Source organism: Etheostoma cragini, chromosome 7 (genome assembly GCF_013103735.1).
Source record: "Etheostoma cragini isolate CJK2018 chromosome 7, CSU_Ecrag_1.0, whole genome shotgun sequence".
Classification (NCBI taxonomy): domain Eukaryota; kingdom Metazoa; phylum Chordata; class Actinopteri; order Perciformes; family Percidae; genus Etheostoma; species Etheostoma cragini.
This window is the reverse complement of record NC_048413.1, coordinates 3,154,358-3,168,547: the sequence shown is the minus strand read 5'-3', so window position 1 is coordinate 3,168,547 and position 14,190 is coordinate 3,154,358. Positions and strand designations below refer to the sequence as shown.

Here is a 14,190-nt window from a genome sequence, read left to right as displayed (position 1 = left end):
ACCTTTAACCATGGTACGTTATTCAGATTTTATTCAGAGTTTACCTCCACCTATACATGTGCTTCTGTGCTTTACCCTCCCTCTCCATGGCTCCATGCTCTACCTGCCCACCCCCTGACTTTGTCCCAATTCATTAGCAGAGGAGAATGCCCCCCACTGTCCTTCCCTACCCCCCCGAGTCAGGCATACAGTGGAGAAACACAAACCAGTAATTAGCCCCATATCTCATTAAACCTGGCTTGACTCCTCAACCTTTACAACATTACAGTCAGACTACTTAAAATAGATCCGTACAGGAGAGGAAAGTAGAGGGAGGGTGTGTGAGAGCAACTCAGAGAGGGAGAGAGGAACAGGGGGAGTGAGATGGAAGAAAACAAAGTGAGAGACAAGAGAATAAAAAAGAAACAGGGGAGTGAGAGCAGATGGAGAAATTGATAGAAAGATAGAAGGAGGGGAGAAGGGGGGATGAAAAAGAAGAAAGATCCAAAGGAGCACCAGGCTTTGTGGAAGCTATTATTACATGGCTTAATGCAGGTCATCAAAACCTTATTAACATTTACACAACTTTCTGAGAGAGAGGCAGTGAGGGAGGCTTTCCCCTCGGGGGTTTCTCAGTAATATCAAGAGGGGGGGGAACACAAGAAAGCCATGCTATACAGCAGCTTCATTAATGGGAGTAAAACACATTATATATATATTTTTCATTTTCTCACAGCGTGCCATAAAACTAACATTTTCATCAAATGTTGTAAAATGTAAATGCAAAAATGCTTTCATAACAATTAAAAAATATGAATAATAATGAAATATTACTTTTGATCTTTCCTTTTTTATAGGGGACATATAACGCTAATTTTCAGGTTCACACTGGTATTTAAAAATCTTTTTTAATACTTGTATTCACCCTTTTTCTGAAACGATCTGTTTTAGCGTCTGTCTGTCTCTTCAACCCCCCCCCCCCAAATAAAAGAGCGTAGTCTGATCTAAATGGTTATTGTTTCGCATCTATGCTCTCTCCATCTCTGCACCCTCATTGCAGCCGGGGAAGGACTGTAGGACTGTAACAGCACTGCTGTGTTTTTGGTACTTTCACAGTATTTATATACAGTAGCACCTCAACCTGCTTTAAAATAAAAAAGAGAAAGAAATCTCATGTATTACAACATATCACCTTTAAATCACTTAATATAGGGGACACCTAAAACCCACAGTATACTGTAATGGTGGAACTGTTAACTCTTAAATTAAACTTTGTGTCTTTCATTTGCACTTTACTCAATTAGTTTCCACCTCATGTTAATGTGCAAGTACGATAAAAACCCTTTCTCCGTGAATAGTCCGTGTTAAACAAAAGCCCGATCATGCAGGCGGTTTTAGCAAATTAAACTTTATGGGCTACTAATTGGACTTTTATGGTTTAAATGTGTTCAAGAGGAAAGTCTCACCCAAAGTACTCGCATGTCTGGTTTCCAAACTGAACGTTGACACTGCTGCCGGCGCCAAGGTTTTCTCCCATTATGGTTACTTTGGTGCCCCCAGACTCTGGACCTCTGCTCGGGGACAGACCTGTGACTGTGGGAGTCTACACAACAGAGAGAAGCAGAGAAAGAGAGGCTGAGAAAGGATGTGAGAGCACAATAAAGGAAGAGGAAAGGAGCAGAATGGAAGAACAAGGCAAAAGGACCAAAAGGCAGACTAAAAGATAGGTATTTTCTCAGGTAAAAAAGGGCAGCATCTCTGTGGTACCGCTTGAAACCTTCACATAATATCACAGATCCCCAGCAAATTACAGTTATTCATATTGCAAGGCCGATGGCAGTGGAGTGCAGAAAAGGGAGTGGGAGAAAAGAGGATAAAACCAGAAGCTCTTTGAGTTCCAGAGAGATCCTCCTTGTGTGTGTGTGTGTGTGTGTGTGTGTGTGCCTGAGTGAAGCTTTTTAAGACAGTCTGAAAATAACTAGTGTTTACAGCTGCAGGCAGCTAGCCCACCGTCACACAGACAAATGGAGAAATATCCAAGCAGACAGCCGGTCGTACTATGAAACATACGCGCATTCGCATGCATACACCCGTACACAGACAAACACACACGCCTCTGTGTACACAAACATAAAACAATATAAAAACAACTAAATGCACTCAGTGTGATTTATGCTGCACTTTTACATTTTTTTAATTAAAGATCCCATGACATAGTGCTCTTTGGATGCTTTTATATGGACCTAAGTGGTCCCTAATACTGTATCTGAAGTCTTTTATTTAAACCTCAGTTGTCCCCTAATACTGTATCTGAAGTCTATTTTACATAGACCTTAGCAATCCCCTAAAGCTGTATCTAAAGTCCCTTTTATATAGACCTTAGTAATCCCCTAATAATGTATCTGAAGTCTCTTTTATATAGACCTCAGTGGTCCCCTAATACTGTATCTTAAGTCTCTTTATCTAGACCTTAGTGGTCCCCTAATACTGTATCTGAAGTCTCTTTTATTTAGGCCTTAGTGGTCCCCCTAATACTGTATCTGAAATCTCTTATATAGGCTTTAGTGGTCCCCTAATACTGTATCTGTATCTGGGGGTGTGGCCAACTGTCCCTTTGTTCGTTTGAGGGCCATGATGTCTCTCTCTCATGAACGGGCCGAATTCTCTGGGCGGGCAAAGCAGAGAGAGGGGAGGTAACCTTCCCCCTTATGACCTCATAAGGGACAAGAGTCAAGATTGGCCCATCTGAGCTTTCATTTTCTCAAAGGCAGAGCAGGATACTCAGGGCTTGGTTTAAACCTATCATCATTTCTAGCCACTGGGGGATCATAGGCAGGCTGGGTGAATGCATATCAATGTTAAAAAGCCTCATAAAGTCAAATTTTCATGCCATGGGACCTTTAAAGTATTGCTGGCTGAAAGATGTTCACATAGGGAGTGTGTCTTTTTAAGGTGTCCTGCAATAAGAGTCAATTGCAAGTGGTGGCAAATTGAGTCTCTGCCAAGTATTCTTCACGGAATTCCAGCGCGGTAGCAGCTGTAACATCGGTGACAAAAAGCAGCCGAGCATTTACTACAGAGCCGAGATCATCAAAACTGTCAGCAGACTGACTTGTGACTTCCAGGATGCAGGCTAAAGCAGGTACCCTGGAAACATGGGTAACAGTAGTAATTACCAACTGCTGTTAATTGTTAAGGGAGTGCTAATTGTGAAGTTGTGAGAGAGTGCAAATATAATCGAGATTATCTGTTGGCTGCATGTTAAGCAGAAAGTAAATGACAGAGACGGGGGAAATGTGTGCGTGAACGTGATACGAGAATGGGGAGCGGCTAATGTTCACCTGCCAAGTACAGTGCTGCTATCCATTTTAGCAAGTTGATTCTTCATTTGAATTTTTTCCCTCTCTGTCTCTCATGACCCTGTCCAACCTTCTAATCACTTTTGATCTAGTGTTTCCATTTCCATATATAGTATATACAGTGGCTTGAGAAAGTTTACGCACCCATGCTAAATTTGATTAAATAGATTAGTAAAAAAACATCTTTTGGAATTTGACCTTAATGACTTAATTCAAAGAATTTAGAAAACTCCAACCTTTTAAGGACACTTCCTTTGTAAATGAATAATGTATTGCTAATAAATAAATGTTCTTCTTTAAAATACAGGTGGCATAAGTATTCACACCCCTATTTTAAATTCCCATAGAGGCAGGCACATTTTTATTTTTAAAGGCCAGTTATTTCATGGATCAGAAAACTATGCATCCTGATAAAGTTCCCTCTGCCTTTGGAATTAAAATAGCCCCCCCACCATCATCACATACCCTTCAACATACATAGAGATTGGCATGGTTTTATTTCAGTTAGCTTAATAGCTGGTTTGATTTGCATTGAAAGATGATCTTATGGAAAGTTCCCCATGCCTCTCTATTATATATATTATATATCTCTACTATAGAATAAATTATAAAATGTTTTCCCATCCATTGAGCAATGCCTAACCTAATGCAGCTCAGCTAGTGAATTCTAAGGAATACAGTACATTTGAAAATATGAGGCTATATTAATTAAGCTTCATGATCCAATCTCAATAAAGCCAAACAGATTTACACATTTGCAGCCAGATAGCTGCAGAGATCATTACTGAAAACCAGGTGCGGTTTATGGAGGAAGGTTATTTCCCAAATAACAAGTAAGTATGCTGTACACAGAGCTGCTTAATTACTGCGCCGGTAAGTATGGCGACTCAGAGATAGTTATTTGCCTATGGCACATAAACAATTACTTTGCGATGAGGTGCAAATCACTTTTAATCAAATTCACTTTATGTTTTGCATCACTTTGATACAGCTCTTGCAGTTTGTCTCATTGGGACTACAGCACACTTTACTAATGCACGTTATATTATATGAGGATACAGAGCAACGTGTAATAGCAGTCGTACCACAAAGGAGTAGAGTTGCGAGGAGCGAGCCCTGAGCTCTGGTCTGCACTCTGCAACGCACAGCTGGACTGGACCCGGTCTACTGTCGGCAGGAGCTGCATCCATCTCACATACAATCCTACAAAAGACACACAAGAATTCATTAAAGTCACTGGACATAATGATTTTAAAAAAAGCAACAACAACAAAAAAACACAAGCTGTTTGTAAGATTTCCGCTGGACTGCGGAGAGAATGTAATCTCTCTTTAAAAAAAAATTAAAGTCACACGTTTAAATGCGTCAGCGAAGTTGAAAGAAAGTAATCAAAACACTTCTCAGCTTGATATCGATTTATCTACCACTCTGACTGCAATCTTCTTTTGTTGTCTCACTCATTTCATTACGGGACACATCCAGACATCGACCAGGACCCCCTCCCCTTAGATGACAGTCTTTAAATGAAACCAGTGCCCCTCCTCCCTTGGCACTCCAATACACCCAGCACCGAGCAGAGACAATTTCCCACCAACAAGCCGGCCCCCCGACAGCGCTGGTTGCTCTGGTTGGCACGTTTAATGTAAATCACACAGCGGGGATCAATACCGGCTCAGCAGGTGACTAGATCAAATTACATACTAAAATGAGGACGTCTATTGATCAGTGGTGCCAGGGAGTAGTAAAGCACAAGATGTGGCGCGGGCAGATGGCAGGGGCAGAAGCACACCGGCATACTGTTTCTCCAGCGCCGATCATATGAATTACAACAAAAGACTCAGAGAGCTTTGTTGGAGGAAGTATGTGGAAGACAGTGGCTAAAGGAGGATTTACTCACAGACAGAAGTGAGATTTTCTTCTCACAATGCCTCGGAGAAACAGATCACTCACTTGTTTCCCCACCTGAAGGCCTACTACACCCGTCCTTTGTGTAACGCCGTATTTATTATGGGAATATGTTTGGCTTTTCAAAACCGCAGTTCTTGTCGGTGTCCATCAAGAAGCCTGCGCATTCAGCATAAGCCGAGGGTTACTTTTAAACTGAATTCGTACTAATGAGAACTCAATATGGCTGCTATAAAAATACAGCAGAGTAGTATCAGCCCTCAGAAAAATGTACCTGCTGACTGCTGGAAAACACAAAAGTTGAGACTTTTTTACTTCAAAGCAGGAGTAGCTTTCACACACTCTTCTGAAGTAGCAACATAAAAGACACATAAATATGTATGCTTTCCCCCCCCCTTCTTTTGTCCAACGCAGGCCATCCTGGTGACTGAATTAAACGGCAACAGTCAGATAAGGACAGACATATAATGAACCTGCAGCCAATACGACACAGAAAGGCTCTGAATAAAAGTCCAGCTCAGCATACTATTACAAAGACTCCAACTCCATCGAAGTTAGACTAAAGGAGTCATAGGTTAGTTTTTTTAATTTCGCTCGGTCTGTTCCCAGAATTCCCTAGCTTGTCCCAACTGGATTAAAGCGCTGTCAGATCAGTGCACTGCTGACAAATTGTCCCCTAAAGCCAAGTGGCACATAGTGAATTTTAATTACAACTGCCCGGTAAAGAGCTAGGAACCACAGAACTACTGTAAGTCACCCACACTACTCATTCCTTTTCAAATACCACCAAACCTGGAAAACATCCCAAGTAAATAATAAAGTTCATCAGTAAGTTAAATGGCAACTATACAAGCACATGTGTGTCTGACATGTATACTGTGACAAAAACTGTGTAGGTTACACTAATGGTGCAGTGCTAAGCTGTTCCCTTTCTGAGGGCAGAAGTAGGCCAAAGAAAGAATTAGGGTTAAAGGCTCCTCTGAGAGCCATGTCTGTTATAGCTTTGGAGAGTCTGTGTGTGTGTGTTTGTGTGTGTGTGTGTGTGTGTGTGTGTGGATACGTAAGTGTATGGGTGCGAGCTGGGCGTCGGTGCGCAGCGATACATTTAAAACTTTGTACTCCAACTGACTCCGAGTCCATGGAGGAAGTACGTATTCATCCTATCTGAAATCAACTAGGTTGATTATTTCGGAGCACCTGTCAAAAATATCACTTTAACATTTGAATATGTGATGCCTATGGTACAGAATAATGAGTTCCCAGTGGCCATGTTGTATGCCACCTATATCTTTATACATATTTCATTTTTATCTTTTCTCATGATGTAATGCTTTTGCACAGTGTAATTATGTAACCTATAGTAGCTGCATAATGATTATTTTCTGTGCTAGCCATCCATCAAACACTACAACAGGATTAGATTTCTCATAAAGAATTGCATTTCCTTCACTAATGACGCTCAATAACAAATCAGACCTAATCCAAATGGTTTAGGGTGAAGCATCCGCACAGTATGTGTGTGTGTGTGTGTGTGTGTGTGTGTGTATCCTCGCCTTTCCCTTGCGAGGTCTACATCTCCTGGGGAGGTTAAACAACCATAAGGCACTGGGTTTCCTACTCTGCACACGTCTGTGTCTCTAGCTAAGGGGGAGATGGGCAAGTTGTGAAGCATGGGCAATGTTTCATTAGTTCAGGGTGAACGCGACAGGCTCTAACGTGATGTATGCACAGCATGGGACAATTAGGGAGGTAAACACAAGAAAACACACACAGCTGTTGTGGGATTGTTGCTGACTACATGCGCCACAGAGAGGGAGAACTGGGCTAGTGTGCTGCAGGGGGAAAACAGCAATGGCAGGGCCAAGACTGTCTGGACCTGCTCCAGTCTTCATTAAAGCAGAGATGAAGCAGAGGAAACAGCTTTTCATTAAAAAAAACACACACATTTACCAGAGTTTGTTAGCTTTGGAACTCCATATATAACATATCCAAACCCCGTTGGTGTTTATTTACATTGTATACATTTGATCTAGTTCATGATTTTGCTAGCACGCTAAAGAACTTTCCATGACATACCTACTGCGTGTCATTACCACGTACGTGTCTGACAACGTTGGCAAGTTGGCATTTTTTGGCGGTTAGTCTTTTCCGTATGAAGGAAAATGAAATTTTGTAAATGTCGGCATTTTTGTGAGTGTTTTCCAATTGAATTTCAATGTTTTCTTCTGACCAAATTGAAATTAAATATGTAATCTCCTCCTTTCCCCACGTACTTCCACAACTTATTTTTTCTTGTTCTGGCGGGTTCATTTTCCATTTTTCTTCTTCTTCTGTGGTCCATATTTACATAACTTCCTGTAATACAAAGTTCTAATAACTCCTGGAGTAAACATCTTGTTTCTTTGTTATTTTCAAAATGTTTTGTTTCAAAATGTTTTCAGTGTTTATTTACAAAAATTTGACAAAAACGCATGTATTACTTTTTATTTATTTATGAAATAATATCAATGCTTTTATTAGTGCTTGTGGTTTAGTGAATTACATAACCTTTAGGGGTAGGTTGTACTGATTTTAGGGCTATCAAGCATTTGAAGATACTACAAAGGATATTACACCACCATATGCAAAAACACCAATGTAGGAACTGGTGTACCATTTCTACTGGAGAGTTTAAAAGGTTAATAATCGTCTAAAGATGTCCAGGCTGCATAGAGAGGCAAAGTCCCCCCCTCCCCTGTTGGACCACCATGGGACCTTAACTTAAAGAAAATCTAGTCAGTTTAATAGATCATTTTGCAAGTAAAGAAAGTCTCAGTTTACTGTTGAACTGTATAAGACTGAGAAAATACGGAATTAGAAAGACTACACAATTCAAAAGTTGCATAGATGACGTCTCGCTGAAGCTAAGATGTCTCTGTGTGTCGTACTGGGGATGAAACTCCATGTTACTCTGGTGAGCAGAGGATTTTGCTTGTTATTTTGCTTATCTACTGAAATAATTTCACTGGTTAAAACACATCAGGTAAGATAACGTAACATGTGTTGTGGAACAGAGCTAAGCTAGCTAGCGAGCATGTTAAGCATCAAGCTAGGTGACGTGTATTGTGTGCGACAGATGTACTTCCCTGAACGGTTTCACACAAAACTAAGTGTTCATACAGTATGACAAACCTACGGCTAACTGAGACTTTCTTTGGTTGAAAAATTCTCTTTAAAATTGACGAACATCATGCGTGTAATCCATGGCTCAAATCAAACGGGATCCAAAAATAATTAGCCTCTCCCCGTTCACTACCATTGATATTTTTCCCATGGACCGGACATAGAGGGGCGTTACTTTGGCTCTCTAACGTTAACAATAGATATGGCTTTCAGTTAACTTTCAACTCAGCATCAGTTGCATTGTGTGTACTTTTCAAGTCCGCATGTTACTGATAACAGATTTAAAATAACGCGCTTGTGCTTGTCTCATTAATGTGACTTACTGTTCAGCGATGATGTAGCCTTCCTCTACAGGGTTACACCTCACCCCTGCCACCTCCACGTTTTCGACCATGTCCGAGAAGGCCAGACCGAGGTTCATGCCATGGATGGTCACCCGTGTGCCTCCCTCTGGAGGTCCAGCTACTGGCGTCACCTACAGGGCATGCATTAAAAAAGCCAACGTCAGCGAAAACGGTTTGAGGATGCTTTTAGGTAAAAAATTGAAAGACGTTTTCTCTTCATTTATGGACCTGTCTTGAAATCATAAATGGGCCTAGGTTTCCATGGATGCTCAAGGCTGAATATGCTCTTACGGTCCAGGTGGCTGTAAAAGCAATTAAGCACACTCCCCATGCATCCAACAACAAAACAACATGCCATGAGTCACTGTGCCGAGAGCATGCTCTAATCACAACAGTAGCTAATGGCACACGTCTTGTAGCGCTTCCTGTCTAAATATGGCATCACACACACACACACACACACACACACACACACACACACACTGAGAACACACTTTTAAACTACTTTTACTTTAACAACTTTCCTTTAGAACAGAGATCTTGACATTGGGGGCTCAGAGGTACTGCAGAGTAACTGCAGGCCGCCAGGTTATTGTTTAATACATTCCTGTAATACAATTTTTTTTTAAATATGGTGGACAATATAAATGAACATGAATCTAGCACATTATTAGCAAAGCTGTATCGGCATATTCATGAAAAAAACACAATATTTATGACAGCCTAAAGTTAAAGTAGCCACTATGATAGGCTTCCACATGTATACATGTGAAAATTTAAACATGATGTGAACTACACTTTATACACATGGGGAAACATGCTCCATTACTCTTTCAGCTAAGGGGTCCTCTTTGGCTTGAAAAACATTAAAGACCCCTGCTTTAGAATAAATAATAGTAAATTTGATAAAATCACACCCTAAAAACATGTGATGGATTGTTAACATTATTATTAACATTGTTATTTTGTGGCATGGATGATAAACATAGGGCCACATTAATGCTTAGTTGAGATCAATCTACTCATAAAATACAATATGGCTGCCCAGCATGCCCTTGGCACAGGGTGGCAGACAGCCTTCTGTGCTGCAGAGCCCTGTCGAGGCTCCGACCTGGCCATCATCCAGCCCTCTAAACAAGAGAGGGGAGGATGAGGAGGAAAAAATAGAGTATGAGTAGGGAGAGAGAAAAGAAGAAGGAGATAAAGAAAGTCCAAGAGAGGAGACAAGATTGTTGGTGGACAGAGAAGTAAAAGTAGAGATAAAAGGAGACTAAGAAAGAGGAGGGCAGTGGGGAGGAGATGACTGTCACTTTGCTGTGTAGAGCAGCGAGTGCTGTGTAAACAATCAATATGCTATTACTGACCATGCAAGCAGAAAGAAAAAAAAAAACCTAGAGTCAGTTGTGCCCGCTTACTGAGCCGCAAAGCGCCACGTGACCGTGACCCCCCCACCCGACACCCACTAGGGCATTGCGGCTTCCCTATGGGATGGCGGCATTGTAATCTAGATTCAGTGGACATTAATTGCTCTGGATGTAAAGTAAGTGTGTCACTGCACCGCCTGAGGGGTCTGAATACATGAATCTTTTAGCACGGCTTGGGCATGCAGGGTATAGACGGGGCGGGGTGGGGGGGGAAACATAATGGCTAAATATATCCATGTCAGGCGCTGGCAGCAGCTATTCGAGTAGACTTGGTGATAGTTACATAAGAAACATAGGGGCCTGAGAGAGAAGAGAGAGAGGAGGGGAGAGAGGGCATAGGAGACCGAGAGAGAGACAGAAGAGCAAAAAATTGAGAGTAGAAAAAAAGAGACTGGAAGAAAGAAGAGGGCAGAGAAAATGGGATGAGCAGCAGAGGTAATGTGGATGCCACTCTGTTCAGTCCTGTGAGCCGTGATGGCTGACAGGTGAGGCAGGGATAGTGACAGGACAGCAGTGCTCTATCACAGATGGGCATGCTAAAAGCTTGAGAGACCTCCTCCTTCTACCCTTGGGACTGAAATGGAGCCCTTCCCATGGTGGACCAAGCACAAGAAGACAGTCTAATCCATGCATGAAAGCCATTTGACTGAGCTACCCATTGGCAGACAGTCGGAGCCTTGATTCATCGGCGGATCACAGAAAAACAAGCACCACTTTAAAGCCTCACGCTGCCACCGATGTCTCCAGGTTGGGAGGCGTGAGAGAAGTGCTGCTCTTTGTCTCTGTGTCGTCTGTATTTCTTACACAAACCAAGGAACAAAATCTTAAAAAAGGAGCCTCCTTTTACATCAGGCTGTGGTTTGATCGCATGTTAACGCTCAGTGCAGTCATGTTCTGAAGATAATCTTTAGAAGGGTGGAGTTTATCTTTGTATTTCAACAGCCTCTTCTCTGTTCCTTCTGTTGCTTTCTGTCTCTCATCACGTCTTCCTCAGGCTAGGTGACACATCCTCCTCTTCTAAGCACCAGCAGAGTGCTTTCATTGGACATGCATGCACACCCTCCCGCCCTTTCACTCCCCCTTATTTCCACCCAGTGCTGCCATGCCATGCTCCCTGTGTAATCCTTTTAGGAGCAGTGCTGCTGCCCGCCTGGTATAGTCACACTGTCAATAGAGGGTAATTCTTAACAAACAGCCAGTCAGCTTGTGCATTGCTCCCACACCCGCGCTTTATGTAGCATAATCTATTCCTCCAGCTTAGAGGATCAGAGCATTGGCCACTTCCCGCCACTACTTCCTTAGACATTCTGCATGGTTTTGGCATCAACCATATAAAGACTAAAGAGGGGTACGATGACCTAAATTGTGAAGCAGGGTATAATAATGTGTCTCCTTTGAGGAGATAATCTGCTAGTTGGGCAAACGGAAAAACTGCAGAGACGGAAAGAAATGGCCTTCAAATGTGAGCAGCCCCGGGATGTCTGTCAGTGTGGTGTTGACTTATTCAGCTGAACTAATGGCGGGGAAAGTTGTTTTGATTCAGCCAAGGCTACACTCAATACGTGCAGCAGAGAGCAATACACCGCCCCAGGTGGCTATGCAAGCCTGGTGTGTCACTGTAACAACAGTAGCTGACCCAGCCGGATGGCACAAGACAACTCAGAGTTAATAATGTTTTAGCACTCCCTTTAACCTAAAATGTACAATTCAATTTCAACTTTACTCTACATTTTTTATGATCAACCTTCAATATACACATTTATTACAACTGAATCCCTTAAGCTCTATAATGTAGAGTCCATTCTTTTTTAAATGAATTGATGGAGATTCCATTCTTTTCTTAATGAATTGATATAGATTCCATTCTTTTTTAAATGAATTGGCCCTTGATACAATTTAAAAAGGAGCTTGCAGCTGATCTCTTTGTCTTTGGACTCTGCTCGGGCTAATTCAGAGCATGTCACAGTTAATTGTGAGTAGCATTTAACGGGCGTGATAAAAACCCCACTGATCACTTGTTCCCTAACAAACTACATCCTAAATCCTTTATGGGGTCTTAAATGTCTCGTAGTCAGCCAAGAGATACGGGGCATGATGAAAAGGAGTTTTTAGTGCGTAAAGAGGAGAAAAGAGGCAGAATGATGGGATACCAGGTGTGTTTGCGGATGACTGAGCTTTCCTCAGTGAGTATACCGACGCTGTGTATTTAAACAGACTACTTTTACTTATCTTGTGTAGATGTGTGCAAGCATTATACTACATGTTGTCTGGCTAAAGACTAACTTTACTGTCCAACGTGTTTTTCCTCCTGCTGACTGGTGTAATGAAGGGTAGCACACAGGGCCGCAACTCTCTTAAGGTAACGGCGGTGAGGAGGGTTCAGTTATACTATGATGCTGACTGACAGGCCAACAATCCCTCTGGTGGCCAAATATCAACAATAAGCTTGCATACACCCTGTGAGGGAGAAAGAAAGAGAGAAATCTGACTTTTTTTTCTATCCTAAGGCAACAGCAAGATGTTTATATTCGCTGTCACAAGGACGCAGGGAAGCATCTTTGCTACACTGTAAACTTGTACAGAAGCCATGGCCAAAGCGTATAGAGGAGATGCCTTTCATAAGCTTATCCAACTCCCAGCTTCATTTGATGTCGTTCCCTCCGCTGTTAGCAGGGGCTTACATCTCTTCAATATTAATGGCCCAGGGTGGGAGGCACCATGGCACTTAATAGAAACATTAATTATTCACAAGGTCTATCTTGTGGTAGGCACATCTACTAATGTGCTAGTATGTATACAAATCAGCTCATGATGGGGGCTTTGGTGCATACATTAAAAACCAAATTATTTAATAAATTCAGCCCACCAGGGGATGTCTGCTTGTTAAAGAAACTGTAATCACCGAGAGACGGGAGAGGGGGGTGGGGCGGGGCACAAACGAAACGCCGACTTCATCGGCAGTGAGCTGGAGGAATACCGGCGTGTCTGTCTGTGTGTGCAGTACGTGCTCATGCGCATCGTCTAAATTAATGCGGAGTTGGTTTTGCCACCTACAGTTGTAAACAGAGTTGAGACAGCCCACAGGGGCTCCTTTTCCCCCTCCCCCCCATCGTTCTTCCCGTCTTTCCTTGGTTCAGTTCCCCAGCTCCGTCCTTTGTTCTCTGTTGCCTCTCTTCACCATACTCAAACCCTTCAGACTCTCCTTGCTCTCATTCACAATTGTAACTTTATCCAAAATAAAGGCCAAGCCTCACCCTTCAACACTCTGAATTTGTGAATTATCATGAGTGAGTCAGACATTACTTTACTATGTTGCTGTGTAAATAACTTTTTTGGAATACCCTCTTTTCTCAGAATGCCTATTGACAGCTCCCCCACAAACGTAAACTTGTTGCATCGATCTTTGGCAAACACTCCGTGTGTATTTGGCAATGTGTTTTCTCCACTCAAGGCGCCATCGCAGAAGCTCAGAATATAACGCCTTGCAGCTGCTGTAGATGGACAAATGCTGTGTCTTTGCCTTCAATATACTGTATGATGGATTTCTGCCTGACTATTGACCATGAGCAACTCTGTAAGCCATTATTCTGACAAACTGACACATGGACCTGATGTTCTCTGTAGATATTCCAGAAAGCTCTTCTGGAAATATCTTGAGATGGTATCTTATCAGCTAAAACAGGACAGGAGTAAAGATCGATAAACTATTGAACAACACAAGGATCCAATAATTTAACGTATATCGTACCTACAGCTGCTTAATGTACGACTGTAATCTCTCTCATATTGTTCATATCACACTTCTTCTTAGCCATTTCCACACCGGCACTACCACATACTCTCCTCCCAGTGTTAAAAGTTTAAAGCTTTTGCTTAATAACGGGTAATCGTCCATTTCCCCCCCCCTGCTTTTAATGCTTGCAGAGTAACAGATGACGTTCTTGGCTTGTGGTGGCCTTGGTAATCGTATACTGTGATCCTAATGCTAATGAAAACACAGAGGGGAATGAGGTACAG

The 14,190-nt window shown here is 42.2% G+C and overlaps 1 protein-coding gene across 1 annotated transcript in view; it reads right to left on the bottom strand.

Annotated features, from left to right (window-relative positions):
* Positions 1 to 14,190, bottom strand: part of plxna2 (plexin A2) — a 207,933-nt gene that overhangs the window by 52,735 nt on the left and 141,008 nt on the right. The window contains exons 13-15 of the mRNA XM_034875731.1: positions 8,729 to 8,880; positions 4,424 to 4,541; positions 1,446 to 1,582 (exon numbers count right to left, since the gene is read on the bottom strand). Of these exons, the coding sequence (XP_034731622.1) occupies positions 1,446 to 1,582; positions 4,424 to 4,541; positions 8,729 to 8,880 (407 nt within the window). The remainder of the gene's footprint in view (positions 1 to 1,445; positions 1,583 to 4,423; positions 4,542 to 8,728; positions 8,881 to 14,190) is intronic.